Below are 25,746 nucleotides of genomic sequence, written 5' to 3' on the forward strand. Positions count from 1 at the left end.
TAGCATTAAGTGTTGTGTTGTCAGCCTGAAAGCAGGAGGTGGAACAGGGGAGAGATTGAGGTTAGTCACCGAGGCTCAGGGAGAGTGAACAAAGAAGAAGATTACCTAATAGTCCTGCTATGTATTTGAAGTGGAGCCTGCTGTTTGTTTGGGGAGGTTTCGGGGGGCCTGGATGTGCAGGGAGATGTCTCGCAGGCAGCTTGATGGGTACTTTTAAGCTGTCAGAAACATCCCCGTTGCTATCCGTCTTCCATGAAGAGACGGCTGCAGGCTTCGACGAGGGGGGGGGGGCAAATGGCAAAACAGAGAGAAAGTTAATCATGTTTGCCAAGTTCAGAGAGTTGAAAATGTTGCCTGAAATTACAAGTGGATGCCTTTTCCTTAAATGACGATAGCATGAAACAAACACTCCAGCTATTTTGGGCTCCAGTCAATAAGTTTGCTCCCGACTTGTGTTTGTGCGCAACAATCTTAATAATGTTCTACACTTTGGGAACATCAGGAAGAAGACAACTTCACATCACAAGCGGGTGTAAAGCACTTAATTACGTGCCAAGATTGCATGAAACAAAGGCTAACCTGAATGCATCTGCTCGTCATTTGCTTAATTGTTGTGTAATTATCTACTTTAACATCCGTTTGTGTTGGAAAAGTGAACGGAGTTCTCCATACAAAATAAGTTGTGATTGATGCAGCATGTAGGAAGATGATTCCATTTCATGAACAGTACCCTTTTTCTTGTGTGATTTTTCGAAGAGTTGTTTTTGGACCGTGCAATCCAAACCACTTTGTTGGTAACTTTTCAAAACGCCGTCTCTGAATTTTCCTCTTTTTTTTTTTTTTTAATTCCCGTAAATTGTCTTCTTCCTTTCTCCGGTGATTTTTTTTTTTTGAACAAACAGTTCCGACTTTCGCGTCTATGAAATCCCCGCCAGCCGTTTCTGTTTTGATAAATTGTACATCAAGCCCTATTTTCAGAGTCATCAGCGATTGCTTTTTTGCCACTCAGAGTACTGAACATGGACAGCTTTTAAAGGTAGTGAGTAGCTCTGATAAGTGGCTCAATCCTTGTACTAAAGCCTTTTTACTGAAGGTTTAATAGCTACTGTATAATGAATTATAATGTATTCTCTCCAATTGCAAACGTCCTCTAATACAGCCCTTCTGCTGCCTCAAAAAAAAAATCCATCTGAATATTATTGTGAGCAGCTTTTTAAGAACAAATCAATCGCCTGATTTTAAGTAGTTAGATTCATACTTTAGTTGAAAATTTCCCCCAATGCCAAATGGAATGGCGCTTGTATGGCTGGAAAAGCAAACCAATTTCAAGTAGTGACATCATGGTCAGTTCGGAGCCAACTGTATGTTTTATTATAAAATACAACTGTTCATCTGAACATTTCAGCCTAGTTTGAACTCATTGAAAAGCAATAGCCTCATGAGTCATCTTGCTGTTCCAATTTAATGGAACATACCTTTCAATGACAGTGTGCGGCGGCACATCATCAAAGTGAAACTTCCAAAGTTCCGCTTAACTTGTTGCCGAAATAGTTTCTCGTTTTCAGGAAAATTGCAGCGCGTCGAGCCTCGAGAAGTGTATCGGGGAATCTTCCCTGAAGGAAAAATTGCCACTTGCATACTTGTCTTTGACCAAAGTGAAGCCCTCACCCACTCCAGGGGAACATGCGCTGTTTAGGAAGATATAAAGGAGTAATTTTATTACTCGGTACATCTCTTCCCCCTCAGAAGCCATTTCATTTCTCCTTTCAGCCTCCACAGAAGCCTTTATTTGATCTCATATTCCAGAGTATGACTGCCTCAAACCGGTCGGACTCCGTTTATTTTCATTTGGAAAACACATTTAGTGTGAGAGGGGGATGGGGGGGGGGGGGGGGGGGGGGGAGAGCCGTGGATGTTGAAGGGACGGTGGCAAGTTTCTCTCACAAAGTAATGCCCTCCTTCCTGTAGGGATTTTTTTTTTTTTTCCCCGAGCCAAACTTTACATTTCCTTCCCTAAACTTAATCGGTGTGACTTTTCTTGACATGATCAAACATCTCCCCTTTTAAAAAAAAAAAAAAAAAAAAGTCTGCTTTTTTTGACACATCTTGCAAATAGCTGCCGCGTTTGCATCCATACAGTGAAAATCGATACAGCTGGATTCCCTTTAATCCCCTCTTTGAAAGTGCACATCATTGAAAAAGTGTGCCATTTATTAGGCAGCCCACTTAGACGGCCCAGATGGAGCTGGTCACTTGAAGAGGGAGACGTCCTCATAAACTCTTGAGACCTTTAGAGCGGGCACAGCACCCAACCTCAGAGTCCATATGAACCACCTTGTCCCGCCTACACCCTTCTTTAAACACCACATCTCTGGCCATTTCCTAAACCTCGTATTCAAGCAGCTGGACGGTATAAAAGTCCCACATTTCCTGTAAATCTCTCGGTGTCTTTGCGCCTACCTTCCTCTCCAGCTCGTCTAACAGAACAGCATAATGACTTTTTTTTGTGTGTGTGAAAACAGTTCTCCGGAAGTCCCACTCACCTAAATAGTCCCATCGCTCTGTCTTCCCTGTCTCTCTGTTTTCTTTTTCTCTTTTTTTTTTCCAGAGGTAGGGGTGTGCGGGGTATCATAACCTCCTCTGGGCTCAGTTCCCCACAATGAATTACCTCCAGATGTAATTCCGATCCCCCCCCGCCCCCCCCCTCGCCCTTCGCCCTCAAATTAGTGGCTAGTAAAAAATTAGGTTTGAATTAGACATGGTGTCGAGAATAGAGGAGTTTGAAATTTCCATTTAATGAGTTTATTATTCTTTGCTGGAATGCCGATTTCCCTGAATTAATTTGATCAGGGTTTTTTGGTTGAATGGGGTTTTTAGTCATGAATGGAGAGCCACTGTGTCAGCACGGAGTCAGAAGGCCGAGGTAATCGGAGGACTCCGGAATCCGTGTCTCAAACACTTCTGGTAATTTCTAAACTGTTTTCATTGTCCAATTCACGGTCAGTGTTTGAGTTCCGTCGTCCTGCATGGACGTTTTTCTTTTTCGTCTCCTCTTTGCAGACGCATCAACAGGATTCCTTAAAACTTTTGATAGTGGTTGTTTGGTGGCGTACACAGGTGTTTAGCTCTTTTGATTGCCAGTGGAGCTTGTCACTCTTCCATTCATCCGTGAGGTCATGGTTCTGGGAATGACAATCTCTCTGGCGGAGCCGGAGATCACTGTCATGAATGGGTTTCAGATTCATCCCAAACAGGAAATCTAAATGTGCTAAGTGAGGTATTGTTTTCAGCCAGGTACTTCAAGAAACAACACAGTCGCATCTGTGTTTTTCTCCCAGAAGTGATATGATTTATACGCAAGTGCCTTTATTATATGATAACATCTACTTCTGTGAATAAAGGGAAGTTGTCTGCCATGCTGTGTTCTTTCATCTAATTCCAATCTGCAGATGAACAGGTAAACTGCTGTGAGCTGCGCTTGCTTGTTTAAATTTACCCGGCTCAGCCGAGCCTTTGATTTCAGCAACTCGTTTAATTCAAATACGCTTTTGAAGAAAAGCTTTTTCTTTTCTTTTTTTTCTTTTTTTTTTTATATGAGGGGGAGGAAGGGAGTGGAGGGGGGGGGGGGCGGTTGGGCATTGAAGGCAGCTGAGCTGTTGGTTGGAGAACGAGAGGAGGCACAGGAGGGCCAATTTAACCTGGAGTGTCTGTCGCTAGTCTGCTAGCTGCTTCTTTCAAGAGGCCCGGTCAGCTTGAACCGCCTGACTTCTGTCATTTCGATCTCTTTTTATTTTTCTGCTGTAATGTATACTTTAATTCCCGCCCGCCCGCTGTCTGTGTGCGGCAGCGGAGTCGGCAGAAGCAGCTGGAGGGGAGGTGCAGGTATCATTAAGCCTTGGAGAGGCACCAGCGGAACGCCGCTGAGTGCTATACGTGGCTCCTCGCAGAGCACTGTTGATATTCTGGGCCCGGTGAATGTACAGCCTGGTTTATTTTCAATAGGAACCTGAGGCCCGGGCTTGGCCACAGTGTTACCCCCCCCTCCCCTCCTTCCCCCACCCCCCCGGCTGCTTACTTGGGCTGTTGATATTGAGTCAAGCAAACACTCTCTCAGGGATGTCCTGTTGGGCGCTCAGCCAAAGTCGCAAATGGAAGTCACATGTGGAGACTCCCAGAGGAGGGCATTGAGGCCTCAGTTCACACCAAAAAGAACATGTTTGTTCCACTGCTTAAGCTTTTATTCAAATTATTACTTTGAAAGGTAAAATGGATGTGATTTGTCAAACAAACAAACAAAAAAAAAAAGCATCGTTTTCTTATTGTGTTTGCAGTAATCACAACCCCTCTACCTCTTTTCCCTGCTCTCAGTTTTTAGCATTGAAACACATATGCAAATCTATTTGGACACTGTCATTATCAGCCACTTAATAGGTATTTCATTAGGGATTTTCTGAATGCACTCTGCAGGGCAAGTTGCCATGGATACCCTTGTGCTTAAGTACAGTATATTAAAATGGTGCTGCCTTCAAACCACTTATATAATCACTGGTCCGTAATGGTCTCTGCTCTGTGGCCATAAGCTACGCATCGTGTGATCAACCGTAGCCGAGGACTGAAAAAAATAAAACACCTTATTTGGCTTTTTATTTACTTGGAGGCAGCTCTGTGCTCTTTGAATGGTGCTTGTGGAACGTTCGTGTGACGACTAATAAATGTAGCTGATGTGAGGGCTCGATTTCTTGTGTGTGTGTGTGATTTTCTCTTTTGGATTCATCCGTTATCACTGTGTGGGAGGTTTTTAAGGGCAGTTGAACGTATTTTAGCAGACAATAAAATCACTTCATTTTGTCTGACTGGCTCTTAAATGTGAGAATGGATGAGGGAGTGCACTTGGCACGTGGGATTCACTATTCTCTTTGTCTTCCGTGCTCCAAATTTGTACATTTAAAAGATACTGGGTTTTGCCTTTTTTTTTTTTTTTTTTTTTTTTCTTTCCCCAGCACGCACAATTTTTCCTCTAAATATCCCCTTTTTTTTCCTTTTTTTTTCTCACACTAGCCTGCAGTGTTCAGGGAAATGGTTGTAAAGGTGTAAAGACTGATAAACCTCATGGCAGTACGTCTGCTTCCTGTAAGCCTTGGTACAACCGAAGTGAAACTGCTTCACAACAATCTACCGTCAACGCCATCCACGGTGGTGGAAAAAGCTAGCTGGAGTGTGTAAACCGTGCAAACGATGGCGGCAGCCTTCACAGCGTCACAGCGCATCGCAGCACGACTAGTTGCTCCCCCCACTGCTCCTGCTCATGCCAGGGTTGGCCGCCAGCTGCTGCCACCATCACCCCCTCCCTACTGTACCCTCTACACATGTCTATCCTCCTCCTCCTCTCTCTCTCTCTCTCTCTTTCTCTCTCTCCCTCCTTCCACTGTTCCGCTGCCACCACATCAAGATGCTGGTGGGCCTGTTCGTCTCCGTTGACCTTGGCAGCAGAAAGCGCAGGAAGAAGAGACGCCGGGAATAAATACCTGAAGGGAGGAGGCGCACAGTTGTCATAGATGTGTAGAAATAGGCGTAGCATTCCCCCCCCCCCCCCCCCCCCCTTAGTGTAGCGCATGTTTCTAAGGGCCAGGGGCCTCTTGTTTGTCTTTTCCAGTGAGGCACTCTGGGTAGTTTATTAAAAGGGGCTGAAGGAGCTTTCTAGCCCGAAGCCGTCGATGCTGAAAGAGAAATGGGGAGAAATTACTGGCATAATGTGGCTGCTTAGAGCAATTAACAGCAGTTGTTTAATGTTAGCCACTCTCTGTCGCTCTCTTTTCTCTCTCTCTCGCTCTCTCTTGCTTTCACTGCCATGATTGTTTAGTGTAGCCTCCGCGCCTCACAGCTCAAGACAGTTGACACTAATGAAAATGCTGCATCTTGTGCTCCGTGTTGGTCTCTAAATAATGATATCATACGGCTGAAATATGCTCCGGCAGCGCCGCGGAGATAATGTGCAATTCAGAGCTTGTTAAATCACGCCAGCACCAGCGCTCAGAGCTGCGGGTTCAAGTGGTCTTTACCCAGCGTTCGAGGCTACATCTTCTGCTAAATCAATCTGTCAAAGTTACCCTGGGTGCCTCTCTTTTTTTTTTTTTTTTTTTTTTTTTTTTTTCAAACAGAAAAGTTGTTGCACTCTGTGTAACCTCACTCTGCAGCTGGATCCATACCCAACGTGTGTCTGAGTGTGTAACTATGACTTTAATTTTGGAGTCGCGTTCCTGCCAGATTCAGATTAGTGTTTTTGTTTTATTCGACATACAGCCCCAAGTTGCCGGGAGAAAGAAGAAAGAGGGGGGGGGGGGGGAAGTACTGTAAGTCCGCCCCTGTGTTGAATCTCTCAGGCCCATGTGGCAGAGCGAGCTGGTGGCAGATGGACCGGCTTTCTGCATCTGCCGTACGCAGACTCGGGGGGGGGGGGGGGGACTTTGTACTCCTGGGGAAGACCGAGCCTTTTCTTCTTGCCAGTAGATTCCTGTCTGTTGGAGCGACTAAGAAAAACATCTGTGGCATGCGAGGAGAGAAAGAGGAAGAAAATGAGGGAGGAGGGAATATTAAAAAAAAAAAATGGACAAAAGGATTGGCAAACACCATTAGCCCCCAAATGTTCCAGCTCATTGCCTGTTGTGTTGTTTACAGTCTGGGGGGGGGGGGGGGGGGGGGACATGTTGATACATCAGCACATGCTCCTTTTAGTTTCTTTTATTTATTTTGGCTTCTGCACCCGTCTGCGGTGGTTTTTGTGGTCCCAGTTCGAGATAGTGAAGTAATTCATTAGTTGAAATATCTGAACCCGTGTGTGTGAGACATCTGCTTCGACACGTTTGCCTTTTATCGAGTGGTAAACCGAGCTTTTAGAACAAATGCGGCCGATGGGGGGGGGAACAGCTGTAAAGCGTTTTGTCAGCTTCTGTGTTTCTCTTTGACTAAAATCACTAAAATAGACTTTTTCTACGCTTAGATGGAGTTTTAAGCGTGGCAAGGCGATGCAAAAAAAAAAAATAGAAAAAAGAAAAGGTGTCTCTTTTTTTACATGATTGCAAATACATGGAGTGTTTTGTCCAAGTCTTAAAGTGAGAGTGGATTCTGCATTTGTGGAGGTCTCCCCACTTCTGAACCTTTTGTGGTCTCCCTCCCCTTTCAGATTCCTCTACAAAACGCCTCTTCTGTAGCCCCCTTACACACACACACACACACACGCATGCACAGTCACACACACACACCCCCCCATCACCATTCCTTTGCCAACTCTCGCCACCCTCCGCCCCTCCTCCTCCTCCTCCTCCTACACCCCTCCAAACTCCCACCCCACCATCCCCCCCACCCCTCACCCCCCACCCCACCGATCAAGCCGCTGGTTTTTGTGTACTATTGGTCCTCGGGCGTCAAAACAATCCAGCGGGGCTGCCTGACTTGTTTTAATTAGGCAGCGCTGAAACGGCAACTGTCTCTCAGACGTGACCAGGCAGAGGTGCTCTCCCCCTCGCACTACTGTAAATACGGCTGTAAATACTTCTCCGCTGAAGTCTTTGACAGTAAGCGTGAGCTAGTTTCTCCTCAGTTTTTTTTTTCTACTTGTGGCGTGTTTTTTTTCCCCCCCTTTTTCTTTTTTTTTGATTTTCTTGATAACGCTTCAAGGCTTCTGAGAATACTTCTTCAAATGCTCCTTACCAGGGAGAGTGGATTTCTCACTCATTGTTTCAAAGGTAGGTCTCTTTTGTGGCCATTTCTCACTTTTGGTTGGTTGTGTGCTCGTGGTTGCTTAGCAGTGCTTTGTAATGCATGGATATGCACGCTTAATAGTTTTTAAGAGCCCTATACGCTCTCTGCCAGAGATCGCTGCTGCCGAGGCTGCCGACTCTCCGCTCAGCCCTTTACTAATCCCATTCAGACTTTTAACATCTACACACACACACACACACACACTCTGACCTGCGCACCATCAGAGCTAAAAAAAGAACAAAAAGGATGAAACTGCACATGGACAAAGCCCCACATACACACACACACATACCTTTTGTCGCGACAAATGCACCTCTCGCAGCGGCACCCTCCAGCCCAGCGTCTTTCTCGGCTTCTCTCCTTCGTCTCAGCGGTGCCGGGTACACAGAGCAGACAGCCAGTCCTGCAGGTTGTGTGTGAGCCGGTTTGTGTGTGTGTGTGTGTGTGTGTGTGTGTGTGTGTGTGCACTTGGAGAGAGAGAGTGAGAGAGAGAGAGAGAGAGAGAGAGAGAATGAGAGAGTTCATAGGAGCAGATGTGCGATCAGAGCGAGAGCGGAGCGAGCGGGCTGGCAAGACTGCAGCCGAGGCGCGAGGGGAGAGCCGCTGAGCATCCTGCGAGGAGTCACAGCACTCCCTGAAACACGCACACACTCAAATTCACACACAGGACCCACCCACACACACACACATTTCCTTCACACACACACGCACGCACAGTCACTCTTGTACATTTAAACAGAAAAACTAAATTTCTTTCAGCTTTGTGGAAAACAAAACAAAACAAAAAAAAGTTATGAGATTTGAAAGTAATTGTTTAACAGTTTAAGAAGAGATCCAAACAATGATCACCTGCTCGCTCATTTCTAATAAAATGAAGTAAATGAGAAGTGGGCTTTTCTGGCCATAGTGATATATTTCATCAGCGGCAGGCATAAGAAATGATGGTCTAATTATTTCCAGTGTGGAGGGAAAACGAAGGCAACGTGTCTCTGTCATAAATTTCCATTTTGTACACTGCCCCCCCCCCCCTTTCCATTCACACACACACATGTGCCCTCACACACACACTCACTCCCCTGTCCCACTCTTTCCTGTCTCCCCCCCAACTCAAGTCTCTCTCTCTCTCTCTCTCTCTCTCTCTCTCTCTCTCTATCGGGGGGCCCTGCATGTCCGACCCACACAAGGGCGGCGGGGTGGGGGGGGGTTGGGGGGCAGTCGGTAATTGCCCCGGTGACAACTGGAAATGATAGAATAATTGTCAGGAGAGGCGTCTGGGCTTTCTTTTTTTTTAATGGGGGCGAGGGTGATTTAAGTATGCATGAATGGCACGGCGGTGGTGGTGAGGCGCAAGAGAGGGAGAGGAGGAGGTGAGGTGGGGTGGTGTGTGTGTGTGGGGTGGTGGTGGGGGGGGGTGTAGCTGGGGCGGGGGCTGGTTGGCTTGTTTATGATGCCATCCCCCATAAACACAGCTGAAGTGATGACACAGATAGTGTTGCCTCTCCACGGGGTGACACCAGTCGACTTGTGGCCGTCGCAGCGAGACACCCCTGGCTCGTGTGGGAGAGAGGCGAGCACCTCTGTTCTCTGGTCGAGCTGTGTGGCACTCCTCACCTTCAGGTAAAAAAAAAAAAAAAAAGTCAGGAAGACTCCATCCATCCATCCATCAATCATCCATCCATCCGTCATCTCTCGGCTGTGTTTTAAGGCGTGTGTTTTATTGCCGTGTGCCGTGTCTCCCTTCCGTCCCTGCTGCTTGTCCCACTGTGGAAATGTGCAGCCTCGCTCTGCGCTGCTCTGTTAATCTGCTGCTTAATTAGTGCTGATGAATGGCTGTGTGTGTAGATCTGTGTGTGTGCATGTGTGTGTGAAGTGTGTGTGTGTGTGTGTGTGTGTGTGTGTGTGTGTGTCGAGTGTGCGCACATGACTGTGAACTCTCTTGCTGTGGTATTATCGACTCTGATACCACTTGTTCTGTCTGGATTTTTTTATTTTTTAAATTTTCCAGATGTTGCCACTTCTGAAGAAAATCATTTCAAAGCTATTATCCATTTATTTTGAAATCAGTTGCAGATATGTGTTTTAGAAGGGCAAAGATTTGACACCAAGTTTGTTTTTCCAACATTTCTTCGAGTGTTGAAGGGAGGAAAAAAAAAAGAGTGTGTTTTCAAAATCCCAAACTCTTTGGAGCAGTTTGAAGTGTGGAGAGGTCACGGTTACACTGATCATCGTCGGAGCACTAATTATCTTTATCAAAGGCGAGCGGGATCATTTGTTTACTTAAATATTGATGAGTCTGAGCGAGGCATGCTATTGGGCTATTGTGAGCATATTATTAACATTTCATAGGGCTTTGTGCAGGAATGCGAAAGGGACTCCTCTTCATAATTTAATACCCTAATGCATAATGAGCTATGTGATTAGTTCACATGGAGAATTGGCCAAACTCCATTTTGAAGGCAGATAATTTACGTTGTTCTCCAGAGTCTGCCATATAATAGCTTCTTTAGCGCAATAAAATTAAATGCTACATATTTTGTATTCCAGCTTACAAATCCCCCTGGCAATATTCCCTTTTGACTTTCAGTTTTTTTTTCTGCGTCTGTCTTATTTAATAAAAAAAAAAGAAGAGAGAGAGAGAAGAGAATTAAAAATAATTGAACTAAAAACACATGTTTACCTCCATGTTTTATTTAGAACGCACGCTCTCCAATTAACACCGTTCATTAGGCGAGCCGCGTTATTTGTTTTGAAAGTTTAACCAATCACTTTGTTATGCTAATTGTGATGTAATTTAATTTGAGTTCCCCCGTAATGATGATGCCGCTATTATCCACATAAATGATGCAGTTAAGCAGCACGGCCTCATTTGCATGTGCTTGAAGCGGAGAGAGGCTAGAAATATAAAAAAAAAAAAAGCCAGCCGACTCCCGTATCACTCTGCTTTAATTTTCCACCTCTGTTCACTCCTGCCCTTTGGGTCTTCCTGGCCTGTCGCTGGCTATTGATGATCAGCACTTTTATCTGAATATCTTTTCTTTCTTTTTTTTTTTTTTTTTTTTTTTTTGTAAGACATAGAGGCCCGTGTGTGTGTCTGTTTAAAAATCCCTCGAACTGCAGTGTCGAAAACATGAAATAATGGAAATTTGAGGAGATAAAAGAATGCAAATGATTATTTTTTTGGGGGGCCGATGAATCAAACTGAACAATTGATTTGTGTGGCCTCTTCAAACAACACACACACACACACACACACACACACTGTCCTTCTCAGTTTCATTTGTTCTTTTTTGGACGGTTAAGAGGGAGAGAGCTTCTTGAATTTAAATATTTCCATATCAAAGTGGTGCTTTTGTCGGCGAGGGCTTAATTTTTAATCTGTTGATTCCATCATCATCTTTGGTTTGGACATTATGCAGATGCACTTTGAATGAGTCGGGTGGGTGTGTGTGTGTGTGTGTGTGTGTGTGTGTGTGTGTGTGTTTTTAAATGTAGAGGTGCAGTCAGACAGTGCTCACTGTCAACCAGCCTCTGTGTATTTTTCTAAAATCAATTTCTTAATCCTGAGAGGAGCAGGAGTGATCCTCGCAGTTGAAAAGTCCCTAACCGGGCATGGAGGAAGTGTGACTAAGCCGGTGTTAAAGACAGCCCATTATCTGTTTTGTCCAAGGTTAGACTTTGGTAATTTTCGCGTGGAAAGATTATTTTTCCTCCTGACCAGTCGCCCCCCTTCTCTCTGTTATTTGCCCTTAATTGGTTACATAAATCTTGTCTGGTATGAATGAGGAATGTTGCGGTGTTGTCAACTGCAATCTTCGCCCTTATTTACCAATTCATTAAGATCTATCGATGCAGGACTGCTGAGGGGGAATGACAACATAAATCAGAGCTGGAGACATAATGGCCCTAATCAACCAGAAATAACTGGAAACGTCACAATGAGCTATGTCTCTGTAGCTGCACCGGCTGCGGCTGGATCCCTGCGCCTGTCCGCCGGACGTGCCGCACTGTGCCGAGGATCAGAAAGTCAAATCATCCCCACTGCCATTAGCTCCTGATTTTCCCCCTCTCTTCTCCCGCGACAGAACTCCAGAAAAGTATCCCAACGCCTTCCTCTTTTTTTCCCCCCTCTCCTTTCAAAATCCTCCTCCATGTCAGCGCAGCTCTGCCCTGAGAATAAAACACCTTTTTATTCTGACTTCTCCACGCGAGGGTCTATAAATACAGAAAGGTCGGAAGCGCCCTGCATTCACCGACGCACCTCCTCTGCTCTCGCTAAAGATGATTGGACGAGACAACGAGGCCTTCCCCTCTTTATAGGTCAATTAGCTCTGATTAGGTGGGCCGAGTTAATTAACAGAATTGGCAAATATGCAAATGAGAGCTGACTGATCAGCTTTCGTCACTGTCTGGCTCTCCACATGGTGGCGGCGTGCTGTCTCCTGCTCGTGCAGAGCGTGGTGGCTGATGGGTAACTTGGAAATGGTTATGGGACGAGATGAAAACTACATCCCTCTCCTCCTCTTTCTCTCTCCGCCTGTAAGAGGGGAGTGCTGTGAAACGGGAATATTTCTAACAAGCGTGCACTTATTGTTACAGTGGTGTTTTATATTTTCAAGCCCAGGAATATGGATAGACCTCAAATTGAATTTTATCTTTTAAATATTTTCTGTATTTTTTAGTTGTTGTTGCTGTTTCATTGTGGATTCTAATTGAACTTTTTCAAGTCGGCCTACTTTACCCTTTTCTTATTTTATATACGAGAAATCGGATAGCCCATATTCAATAACTGTTTTTTCTATTGTCACATTTCAGAGCTGGTGTTATTCATATAAAATGAATTTGTATCATGCACACTATTCATGAGTGCTTCTCGCATTTGATTCTAAGGAGACATTGTGCAGACTGTACAATTGAGCATGCACTTTACACCCTTTTCCCCTCAGCTTATTCTTTGTCGCTTCTTCTCCCTCTCTGCTCTCCACAAACACACACTCTCCATTTAGGGACACTCACACACTCTGGCAAATAGTCTGTCCCTTTATCTTATTCGGTCTCATCTCCTTATTGTAAATAGAGGAGAATTAAGTTCTGAACACTCCTGACTGAATGTCTCCTATCACAGAACTACGATTTATTGTCGGCTCAAATGAAGGATTGAAACACGACGGAGGGTTTTTCTCAGTGTAGGGCTCATTGGACAGGAGATAACCACATTTGATTCTGTTGCTTTGAATAATGTTAATCCCGAAAAAAAGCAAAGTCCATTATTCATATTCATCTCTTTTCATTTGCCCCCACTCCTGATTTTGTAAATATGATTTCTTTAGCCCCCCCCCCTTCTTTTTTTCTCTCCAAAGCAATCTGTGTTCACCGGTGAAACACTTTTGAAATTCCTCTATCTGAGAGCAGAAACCATTACCATACACAGGTTTAGAAGAAGTAGTCATTAATGCTCCTTTATGGTGGCCCTTTAGTGCCAAAAAGGAAGCTTTTAATTCTAAGGCAGGGCTGCCTGGCATGCCATACTTAATCCAGGAGACTGGGGTTTGTCAAATGTGGTATTACAAGTGTCCCCCCCCACCCCACCCCCCACCACTACCACCACCACCACCACCCCCAATACTGACTCAGAAAATCCCTACCGAACTCTGAAGCCTGCAAAAAACTAAAACTGGGACCAACACAAACATGATAAGAATCCAAAAGGTTTGACTACATGAGAGACTGTAACTTTTTTTGGTCTCTTCTCTCTTTAACAGAATAGATCATTTTAAACTCTGCCATTTCTTTTTTTTTTTTTTTTTTTTTTTTAAGTCAGCACATATGTGGCATTTTGATTTATTAAGCAATCTGAAGTGTTGAAAATGTGTGCCCTTGCCCAGTTACTTCTTTATTTTGTATGCATGGTAACTTATGGCAATGATGAATTAATTTCACTCAAGCACAGAATCTGTGATTATTTTAAATGGTAAGCATATCTCGTCTTGATCAGAGAGCTGTGAGGAGTCAGCAGACTGTGAAATGTAATTTCTATTATTATGATTTTTTTTTCTTCCCCCCCACACCCCCTATTTTGATCTCACAATCCAAAAGAATTCCAGCCTGCCACCTGGAATGTGAACTGATAGTGAAGGGGGACGAGTGGGATCAGAGATTTACCGGTCATCTCTTTTTCTTTTCTTCTTTGTCATCTTAATGAAAACTATTTTTTTGCAACTCATGCATAAAAAATTTTTTAAAAAATGAGGGAGTTGATCAGCGTTGTAGAACAGGAACGTGTAGATGCTCACTGAAAATGGATAGACAAGAAACTCAACAGAAAATAGCGTTAAGCCCTGTGTGTGTTAACAACCTAGGTGTGTGTGTGGGTGTGTGTGTGTGTATGTGTGTGTGTGTGTGTGTGTGTGTTAAATTCCCCAGTGTTCCCCTGACAGAGTTGGAGCACAGCAGAGACAGCTGTGTATTCCCACTAGATGGATGGCCAGTGTCATAGTGTGTGTTTACTGCACATGATAGAGCGGGAGACAGGCCAGGTAATGAGGCTACATTAAGGGCTTTTAGAGCTCGCAAACAAAGATGGAGGGCTGCTTCTTTCCCCTTTAATGACAGGTGTGTGTTTGGTGTGTATGTGCAGGGGGGGGGGGGGGAGACAGAGAGAGAGAGAGAGAGTCGCGTGTGTCTTTGCGGCAATGAAAGGCTCAATTCTCCTTACACCTTTTGTCATGTCACTTCTGGGAAGAAAGAGAGAGAAATTCTCCCAATCTCGGAGCCAAATGCATCGTCAGGACCCTTTCTCAGATGCCGCACCTGATGGAAGAGACAGATTTGCGTAGCGCAAGATTGGAGGGTAAATATTTGCTCAAGCTGGAGAGGAATAGCAAGCAAGGGTGGGTGGGTGGGTGGGGGGGGGGGTGTATGGTTGCACAAGGAATGAGACAAAAGCTGGTGTTGGGCTGCAGCTTTGCAAATAAAGTGTCTGCCTGTGTCTTAGTTTGCTTCATCAGGAAATGCCTTTCTCTCTGCTGAGCTTCCACCTCCGACAGAAATGTTGGGAGCGAGCGTTGACGACGCCAAATCTGGAGACTCATCTCCTTCCCTCTGTATCTCTCCACCACCCCTCAACCTAAACACTTAGTATCACTATCATCTTCTTTCCCACAGCTATACATCTACAGCGTATTAGCAGGGCAATAACAGGCTTCCTCTCTGTTTCCGATCATGATAATAAGCGGTCTAGGTTTTTCCCCTCATTGGAAGATTATGGCTTTAGGAAATAGCATCAAATAGCGGGTGTGTTGAAATGCGGGACACCGGCAATTTATGGAGATGTCAAACACACGTGCGGGCAAGCCAGCAGCCTTCACTCAACTTGTCTGCAACCGAGTGAGAGCCCAAAGTCAATACTGTAGCAGAGCTGGGGGGGCGGTGGTGACGCTCCTTTCCGACCCAGTTGGTCGAGGCCAGGCTGAGCCGGGGTCATGGCCGGTATCCCTCAGGGAACCTCGGGTCGGCACACTCAAACAGACAACACGCACACGTAGAGTCACACCCTCAGGTGCCAGGTATCGTCACTATCACTCTCCCTTGAGTATTGTGTTTCTGTGCGAGTCTGTGACAGTTCCATCACCCCCACAGTCGGCTCGGCAGCCCGGCCGCCCGCTCATCATCGCAGCCTGGCTGTGTTTCTAATTGACATTCTAATTGGCAGATTTGAATGCCGTCTTTAGATGGCTAATTAATTTATCTCACCGCTGTCATTAAGGTTAAAGCACCATCTGATCTCTGCGAATATACTTTGCATATATCTGCATTATCATTATGTTGCAGTTGGGCATATTGCACAGATTTTATTTTGGAGGAGGGAGGGACGATTATGGGTCTGAGATTAGACTGGATTTGGGGCTTTTATTGTTTGTGTATTATGTTCAAATTATCAACTCATTATTTTTTTTTAACTCTCGCATAATCACAGATTTCTTCATTTCCACCCTTTCCTTTTCATGAAATGAATGTTTTATATATCAATAATCATAGGTCGCCACATGATAATCTCATTCATTTGATTGTTAACGGCAGCAATATTCCTCGGACTTCTTTTGCGGTTTGCGTCGCATTCCGACGTTATTAAAAATCCTTATTTCCTTGTCTCGTATATCTTCAAGTTGTCCATCCATCCATCCATCCCTGGTCCAAGAAAGAAAGCAGGGGGGGAAAAAAAGAGATATCCAGGCTCCATTAGAATGTTCATAAAATTGTAGTAAAGGCAATCAGACAGTCTTTCTCTGAATATTTTAAACATCGGGCATGTAAAATTTATGCCTAATTTGAATACTTATTAGCCGGCTGATCTTGGGCTGCAGCCTTGAGTTTCTTATGCTGAGATTCATCACTGGATTGGATGTCACATTGTGCCCCCCCCCCCAAACACCACCTCCGCCACCACCTTCCTCCCTCCCACTCAGTCTTCCTTTCTCTCTCTTTCACTCTCATTCTTTTCATCTGTCTCTCTCCGTCACCCCCCCCCCCATCCCACCCTCCTCTCTTTGCTTGTCCCCTCTCTCTCTCTCTCTCTCTCTCACTCTCTTTTTGGTGTGTCTCTCTCCATCAGTAGTGAGCGGCGCGGTGTTAAACAGGGGCCTGTTTGTTCACAAGCACGCCTTGTCCTGGCCTCTTCCCTATTTACTTGTGTCCCGGGCAGCTGTCGCCCTGCTCTATGTAACAGCTCAGCCCTGTTTGTTCTCCTCGCCTGGATCCTGTTTATCCTGGCTGTGGACATCCTTTAAGGCCTGTCCTGTATCTGCCCCTCGTCAAACACACACACACACACACACACACACACACACACACACACACACAAACAGACGCACACACACAAACACATTGAAGGACGTGTACACACCTCCATTAAAATGGTATTTACCGGCCAAAGAATACACACAGACGTTACCCGTGTGAGCTGGGCACCAATGCTCTGAAAACACATGCACACACACACACACACACACAATCCTTATTATCATTGGACCTTCCTTCTTTGTTGCATGTGTGTATGTGGCTCATGGACTCGATAAAAGCTGCGAGATTTCCTCTAAAATCTGCAAAAACTCTCATATCGTCTCAGTATCAATTTGAAGTACGTTAAATTCAAATTTGCCAAACAGACATAATCCCGGGTGCATTTCCAGTCACGTTTTGTCGGGTCTGAGGTGTCTTTTATTTATTGTGAGGATGTCGAGTGATGTCGCTGGGCTCCTCTCTGCCCCAGTGAAGGTACAGAGCATTAAATGCAAGGGGGGGGATGATAAAACATTTATTACTGGAGACAGAGGAGCTAATATGCATAATTTATGCTGTTTTTAGCACAATCATTAGTGATATTCGTGATAGATTTTTTTTTCCTTCCCCTCTTTCCTCTCTCTTTCTCTCACTTTCCATTTGTAATTCATGCAGAGGAAATTAACACGAGATCATGTATTTGTTTACAGTCTTCCCCTGCTAAGTTTGATTAGAGCTCAATAAGGCTTCATTTGTGTCCCATTTAAAAGCAGCAACATTTCAGATTTTTTTTTTTTTTTCTTTTTAAGGCATGCACAGGGTTTGATTGAGGCTGCAGGTTTTATTTAGCCACAGCGAAGATGACAAACTCATTACAGCCCCCGCACCATGTGATTCGCTGCTGCCCGCCTCCCCCCCCCCCCTCCAAATTTTAATTTTGCATGATTAGCTTTGCGTCATTAGGCAACTTCATTCACATGCGACACACACTCCAAAGTCTGACAGCGTCAAGACGGGAAAGGGTTCCAGAAAAGCCTGTGCTTAAATGATTCAGTCTGCGTAGGTGAAGGAGATATTAAGCACTGAGCTCAAATTCATTAATAAAACCCTTTAATGTGTTTTGTCAAAATTCCAAATAACTATGTTTTATTTAAAAGTAATTTAATTAAACGACAAACACCTACATCTTTGCTGAAATTTGAGTGCATAAAACCATATAAAATAAGCCGTCCCATTTCAAACAGCACCGGGACGTGCATCTCTTTGTATTGCTTCATTTACACAATGAATGCATAATTGCTCCTCCTGCATCCAACCCTCCCCTCTTCCCTCTTCCCTTTCCCCCCTCCCTCTTCTTTAAATGCTTTAATTTGCAGAGGGGGACTGTGGGCTTGATAATAGAAGCATAACAAAAAAAAATAGGAGGAAAAAAAAAAGGGGGGGGGGGAATTGTAACAAGAAGAGCCCTAACCGGTGCCTCTTAATCACTTCTAGGTTTTAAATCATGATGATGCAGGAGTCGGCCACAGAGACAATAAGCAACAGTTCAATGAGTCAAAATGGAATGAGCACCCTAAGCAGCAGCCAATTAGAGGCTGGCAGTAGAGATGGGAGATCAAGCGCTGGTGACACGAGCAGCGAAGTAAGCACAGTCGAGCTGCTGCATCTGCAACAACAGCAGGTAAGTTGTGTTTCTCCCCCGTCTCGTCTCTCTCTCTGCCGCTCTCTCGATCGCTCGCTCTCTCTCTCTCTCTCTCTCTCTCTCTCTCTCTCTCTCTCCCACTCTGTTTGCCCCTCGCTCTTCCACTCTTCTCTGCTCTCAGGCAGCGCTGGAGGTTTATTTGTTTTGTTTTGTTTTTTTACATAGGCAGGAGGCACAATGAAATGCTATTTTGTGTGTTTGTAAATATTTCTTCTTTTTTTTTTTCGGGAGAAAACTGTCTAAATAATCGGATGATTTTGTTGTCGACACATTTTCTAGGCAGGTTGTTTTTTCCTTGAGGAGTTGTGCCTGTAGTGATGAGAATGTTGAAGTTTGTTTGTTTTTTTGTTGTTGTTGTTTTTGCTTTAAAATTGTATTAGCAGAGCATTGTGAGGCCATGTCAGAGTGCGTTTGTGCATGTGTGGGAGAGCAGGAGAAAGGGAAATAGTGTGTTAGAGTATCGTACGTACAGAGCAGTCTGAAAACTGAGTGTGCCGTGTGTGTGTGTGTGTGTCATGGTATCGCTGTATCCACCAGAGGGCCTCCTAACTCGGCTCACACAGACACAGACACACCGGCAGCAGAAAAACCTTTGACCGGGACACTTTAGGAAGAAACCTATCTGTGCAATCTCTGTTTTCCTTTCCCTCAACTAGAAAGAAAATAAGATATTTTTTTCAACCTCGCTTTAAGATGATTTTCTCTCTGACTGACGTGATAGCGTCATTCACCTCTGTCATTTATTTCACCTTTAAAATAAAAAAAAAAAAAAATCCAAAGCACCACTTTCTAATGATCTCTTTAGCTTCTCCTTTTTCGTGTTGTATTGTTTGGCTCTGTTCTTTTCAGTCGGAGCTAGATGGGGGAGAACGAGCTGTGTGTGCGTGTGTGTGTGTGTGTGTGTGTGAGAGAGAGAGGGGGGGGCAGGAGTTGTGAAAGTCAGTCACCAGCAGAGTAAAAGAGTCAAGTGTCTCTCTTGTCTTTTCACGGTGAATGATGGCTTTGACAGTTCGCCAAAAGAGCAGTGGGAGACGGGGTCAGAGGGGCCGAGCTCCGGGGCTATCGGGGGGACAACGCCGCCGGTTTGTAATGATGCACGCTGTCCGTTCGTGTTGTTGGGAATTTTCATGCAAGTGGTTTTTTTTCTTTTCTTTTTTCCCCCTCTCCCTCCGTGTACTCTTGCAGCAGCTGAATGCCTGTGGATAGTTTTGGTACAATAGATAAAGATGTGTGTATGTGTGCTGAAGGGGACGTTTGGTGCGGCGGCGTTCTCCACCATTCCCATGCCCTCATCCCATCGCAGCACCCCGCGCTCCATCCAGCACACCACGACCCCAGCGGTGCTGCTGGTGGCCTCAGCAGCAGCTCTGTGGCCTTACTCCCCATTTATCACCGCTCTGCCACTCTTCCTACACACACACACACACACACACACAAACACACACACACACACACACACACACACACACACACACACACCTGATTGGGGTCAATTCTCTCCCTCTCTCAGTCATCATTCTTTTACATTTGAAGCAGGAGTGTTCTATTTGTGTCGATGCGCTGCAGATAGAGGCTGAAAGAGAGAGATGTAGTGCAGGATAAGAAGGTGCTCTTTAACTGCCGTCCCAAAGATAGAAAGCATCAGGAATTCATTCTTCCTCTTTGTTGCACTTTATTCAGGATTTTCTTATTGGTAGTAGCTTTAAAATTCTATTCATTCTCTCGTGGCTACAAAGGGGCAGAACAAGAATATTTTCAGATGATTTGAAAAGTGTTGCACGACTTTTTCTCTGAGGAGCTTGCCTTCATCTTGGTCAAATATTTATATATGTAATGAGAATCAACGTAAGACTAAATGTAGCTTTCACTCGCAGAGATCTAGTGGTCACTGTGTGTGTATTAATGTAAACCCAGCAAGTTGTCTCAAAGTGAAGAAGCCGTGTTTTAAAAAAAACAACTCGGCATAAAGAGAGAGAGAGAGAAAAGCGGCGTAAGCATAAAGTGTGGAGTTAAATCTCTGAGACTGACGTACGGCCGAGAGCTTGTAGCGGTGGGTGGGGTTGGGAAGAGGATGTGACAGTGTGCGCCTCGTAAAAAAAAAAAAAGAGGCCAGCCCAAGCCCTTCTTTCCCCAGCTCAGAGACAGACACATTGAAATGAGCAGTCCAGCTAACAGGTCTCTGGAGGCTTTTTAAAACAGGGGGGCCCTGTGCTGTTAACTTCACACACACTTCCTGTGCAGAGAGAGAGAGAGAGCGTGGTCGGAGGAGGAAGACGAAACATGAATGTTTTTTCTTTGCACAAGTTAGCAGAGAGACTTCCGATTTCGCAGCTGTAAGCATGCTCATCTGAAGAAGGTTGAATGTGTGTATGAAGCATGCATTTGTGTGGTCATATTTTCTTTTTCTTTTTTTCTTTTTTTGCACCTGTGAGCAGATGTAAAAAAAAAAATAAAAAAAAATCTAGCGCCTGCCTCTCTCTCTCTTTCTCTCTCTCTCTCTCTCTCTCTCTCTCTCTCTCTCTCTCTCTCATCCCGCTCTCTCTCTCTCTCTCTCTCATCCCGCTCTGAGTCCATTTTGAAGGAAGGCTGTTGGGTGTAATTTTCCACCCATATTTGGAATGACATTGAGTGGTCCAGTGGGTATAGAAGCTCCGGTCTCTCATCACGCTGCTGGGGGGATGATTAATAATAAGCACTGATGAATTCTCCACTGTCCCTGTGGGTTCTGCCATTACCTTAGCAGCTCCAAAATACCACCTGCAGCTATAATTAGAAGAGCAGCATCTTAAGGTCTCCTCGCCTTAGATTCAGCCAGGTTACACAGGAGCAATTTTACCATATTCAAATATTGATATAGATTTTCTCCCTTGAAATAACCAACCATGCACTTGTTGTTATTTGTTTTCTCTGTTAAACGGCGGTTCTTGCATTCCTTATAAAAGCCGCACACTCCCTTATCCATGCATCTGAATAATAACCATTATGTCACAATTGAATTTTCCAACCCCTAATTTTCTGTCCGGGTCTCATCACCCCATTCCCAAGGTTGTCTAAATAGACCTAATTTGATTTGAGATCACAGATTAGATCCCCACTGTATCTGATTGCAATTTGCCAGCTCCAGATATGTATCACAGCAAATGATAAATGTATCACAGCCTTAATTACTACGCTAAAATGATCACTATAAAAGACCCCCCCCCCCCTCCTGTGCTTAAAAAATGTGCTGAGCTCATATTAGCAATCCATCTATCTTCCACTATACTGAATGGTAGGTTTTAATATTAGATGCAGCTGTGTATGTACGTGAGAGCTCTGCATTGATCTTTGGATCTATACTGTAATGTCCCATAATGAGGCTGTTAGTTGATTACAGTGGTCTGTGGACTTCATCCTGCAACGGGTTATCATTGGGATTGATGAGCCAATCCTCAGGACCACCCGTCCCCCCAAATGGACTGAGTCCTTTAAGAAGTTTATTGATATTCAGAGCAAACTGGAGGCTTATCAATTGTGACCGGGTCAGTTGTTCTGTCACAACCAAAATCACCGACTCAAAAAACTCTAGCAAAATAGATAGCAAGATATTTTTTTTTCATTTGGTACAAAATCCTGACTGCAGTTTTTTTTCTTCTTGCAATCGTTTAAAACTGTTATTTCCTGATCACTGTTTGTGTTCACATTAGATTTTTTTTATTGATTTTTTTATGCAAAGTGCTATCATTCGTGACACTATTTGTATTTATTTCTGCACGAAAATGCAGTTAACAATGGAGGGCGGTCTCAGTTTACATGTTGGTGAAGTAGTTTAGAGTGCATCCTGCACTGTTTTCCAGAGGCACATGATGCAGAAAAAAAAAAAAAGCAAACCATCCAACCCCATTTAAATGACTGCAGCGTTTTTTGACATAAATTACCGCAAGTGCACTGAGGTGCCATCTTACTCCCAGGCTAACCCTGTCGCTACACGGGAGTTAGGCAGTGGTCCAACTTGAGAGTGACAGCAATTAACCTGCCTTCCTCACTGTTTAGCTTCAGGAAAAGGAAGGGATGAGAAATCTGACAGCAAGTGATGGGTAATATTTAGGGTTTAGGGGCAAATGAAATTCTCCCCAAAAATGAAAGTCATTAGGGAGAAAGTTACCCAACAGACAAAGGACGAAAAGACAGCGTGTGTGTGTGTGTGTTTGTGTGTGTGCGCCTCTTTTTTGACTGACGTGTGAGCGCACCTCCCTCTTATAACAACTCAAGTTTGTCGTTTAATGCGGGTAAATACTAAAAATACTGTCACACAGTGTTCACCTAGCATCACCTCTCACAAACAAGCCTCAAGCATCTTTACTCTCCCTGCCCTTCACCTGCCTCTCCGTCTTTCTCTGAGAGAGACACACACACACACACACACACACACACACACACACACACACACACACACACACACACACACACACATACACCTAAGATGCAAATCTGGGCTTTGCCCTTGAGCATAATTTAAAGGCCTAATCACCCAGACTGTCCCTTTGGATGGAAAAGGGAAAGAGGGAGGGAGGAAGGGGTGGGAGGATGGTGTCTCTCATTTGCACTCTTACACAAAGAAGCTCATTAGGTTTATCTTTCAGGCCTGAGATTGCCCCCACTCAACTGTGTAAATAAGACACCGGCCCCGGCCTGACGCATCAATCACCTCTCAGGACAGAAGACAGACCTTGGCTGAAATATGAACGAATTCATAAAGGAGCCTTTTGTTGGCCACCATCATCATCTGTGAGAAGATAAGGGCGTCCCGTAAAGGCTGGAGAGGCATTAGAGCAGCGGCATGTACTGTATGTCTTTGTAAAATGATTCCCCCTTTCAGTGAAAAGACATCTCTTCTCTGGCACTCCTTGTGTCGGGCTTATTTACAATGAGAGCCATCCTTCTTTTTATTTCAAGCCTGGCTATTGGCAGACGGTCCCTACAGGATAGTACATACAGGCCTGTGACATATAGGCCTGTAGTTTCCCCCTTTGCGATGACACTAAAGATATAGGGTGTGAATGACAGCACAGCTACTGTTTGTTCACGCTTCCCCCCGACAAAACACAGTATTATTCTATTATCTATCCAGACGAGCACCTCTTCTTGCTCCGCTTCTTCACCTTTTTTTTCTCCACCCCCCCTCCAGCTCATTCTCCAGCTCCTTGAAACCTGGCCTGTCCATCTATGTTTAAGACACATTACATGTGGCCTTCTGGAATTTACAGTGGCGCTCTCCCAGTAACTCCATTCCGCACAGGAGTCCCCGGAGAGCACAGCGAAATGTCAAGCTGCAAAGGCTTGAAAGAGACACGAGGAGAAAGGGACAGAGAGAGAGGGAGAGAGCGAGCGAGTGATGGAGGAATGGAGACTGAGAGGATGAGAGACATGGACAGAGGGAAATCTTCTGGAAATAGACACTTATGAACGCTTTATGCTGAAGCAGAAAGGGGGTGAGCACAGATAGAAAAATCAGATCCTACAGTCGGATTCAGGCCATCTAACACTTTCACAGTTATCTACTCAAAGCAGATGATTATGAAAGGCAAACCATCTCTAAAATGAAAAGGGAAATGCATGAAATGGAAGTCAGGTTGCAAGCTCTCACTTTAGACCCGACCCTATGAAGGTTAATTTTAAAGACTTGTGTATTAGTTAATACCTGGACCCATCCAACACTAGTGGACTATGAAATATATTTAATGTTGGTGTAGAAACACTGATATTTTGCTTCACCTTACATCCTTTTCTAGTGTTACACTGTTGTGTGTTTTCTTGTTATACGATCATATACCTGATTTCTTTTGGACCTGTTGGGTAATTTCATGCAGTAGGAGGTATTTGTATCTACAAGTGTCGGTATTGATAGCAGTGCTATATCAGTTTTGTGCCGATATTGTATTGACCATATTGATCCTGACACTCTTACTGCATTGGCCAATACTGGAATCATTGTGTATATTGTATAAAGAGTTAGGGTTAGAGCTTTATCGGCCAATCTCAAACCAGTACTGCTACTGGTATTGGTAACCCTCCAGCTCTTTTTCCCCTCTTTCTTAAACATTTTTTTTTTCCAGTACAGCACATTCACCCAGTGATAAATGGACTGGGCTGGGGTTAACCACCTCAGTGTAAATAAGAGGCAGCCATTGAGTAGCACCGACTGTGGCCGGTAGCCCCGCAGTCTCCAGCCAACCCAGCGCAGGCCGGGATCAATGGCCACTTCACAACTCATTTCCTTTTACGCCTCCCTAACTGCCCCGCTCCAGCTCTGGGAAATAAATGGCACTGGATCTATACGTCCACTCACACCAGCACAAACACATACACAGGCATGCAATACACACACTCATACAATCACACACTCGCTCATTCTCTGAGTGAGCTGAGCAATTGCTTCAGCTCAATACCCTCCACAATAATTTATTTGCCTCGGTGGCGAATGGAGCGTCATCTGTCGTGGCCTCACAATCGAAAACAAGCATTCTGTCATTGTTTGTTGCCACTCCCCTGTCGTCGGCTTAAACAGAGTGCCAGTCGTTAATATGTTGAGGTGGAGTCTTACTGTCACCCGCGGCTTGAAAACACGCGTGTAAATAGCTCTGCTGTGCCAATAAAGTGGCATTAACAGGATCGGGAAAACACGTTTATTTTGGGCGAGTTTGCTTTCCAGTGAACACACGGTAATGCAAACTCTTCCGCCCCCCCCAACCCCCCCAACCCCAACAAAAAAAAAAAAATCCAAGTGGCTTACAGTCATTTGATAGGCCACGACACCACTATCCATTTAACAGAGCTTAAAAATCCTACATATGCATATGCCGGGGTAGTCTTAAGCTGACAACCAAAAGACAGGATTTGCTAGAAGGCAGCTTTGGAGTGTTGTGAATTTAACAAGCATGTCTAGTAATACAGTTCCTCTCCGCTTTAGCCATGAATAGTAACAAATCAGACTCTGAAACGCTTGCCTGATGGTTTGTTGTGTGTACCCCCCCCACACCCTCCTCACTTCCCCTTCTTAAACCAAAACGACTTCAAATCTGGTTAAGAAGGACGACGAGCAAAAGTGTGGAACTGTAACATCACCTGTGCTCTCTTTGGCCAGAGCGTTGCCTAAAAGATTCCAGGTGTCTATGCCATTTTTTTCTCTCCCTCTGTTGCACTTGTTAACACTCTCCGCTGCTCCCGATTACCTTCATCCCTGACCCATTTTTTTTTTTTTTGAATATATAAATAGCTTTCCCCAGTTGTTTGTAGTTGTAACGCTAGCAGACTGCAAATGGGAGATGCTCCTTTTTTACGCAATGCCTCCAAACACAGTATACATATGTAAGAGATCCAGCCGGGGCTTTCAGTCCTTTCCCCTTCACAGCTTTTCATACAAATGCAGTAAATAAGCTCCGGCCGGGGGGAATTGAAGGCTCTGAACAGACGAACTGACTGACATGTCACTTAGCGCCGGCTTTGGCTCTCTTCACTGCTGGCTTTAGAGC

The 25,746-nt window shown here is 44.7% G+C and overlaps 1 protein-coding gene across 6 annotated transcripts in view; it reads left to right on the plus strand.

Moving 5' to 3' along the window:
• Positions 1-25,746, plus strand: part of foxp2 (forkhead box P2) — a 99,003-nt gene that overhangs the window by 21,255 nt on the left and 52,002 nt on the right. For 4 of the 6 annotated variants that reach the window (XM_079335739.1, XM_079335737.1, XM_079335742.1 and 1 more), the window contains exon 4: positions 18,028-18,214. The exons of 1 other annotated variant lie outside the window; for it this stretch is intronic. In XM_079335739.1, the coding sequence (XP_079191865.1) occupies positions 18,038-18,214 (177 nt within the window). In that variant the 5' untranslated portion in view covers positions 18,028-18,037. Of the gene's footprint in view, positions 1-9,358; positions 9,376-18,027; positions 18,215-25,746 lie in introns of those variants that run through there. One more of the 6 variants, XM_079335738.1, reaches the window with a different exon arrangement.

Source organism: Symphodus melops (assembly GCF_947650265.1).
Source record: "Symphodus melops genome assembly, chromosome: 22".
Lineage (NCBI taxonomy): Eukaryota > Metazoa > Chordata > Actinopteri > Labriformes > Labridae > Symphodus > Symphodus melops.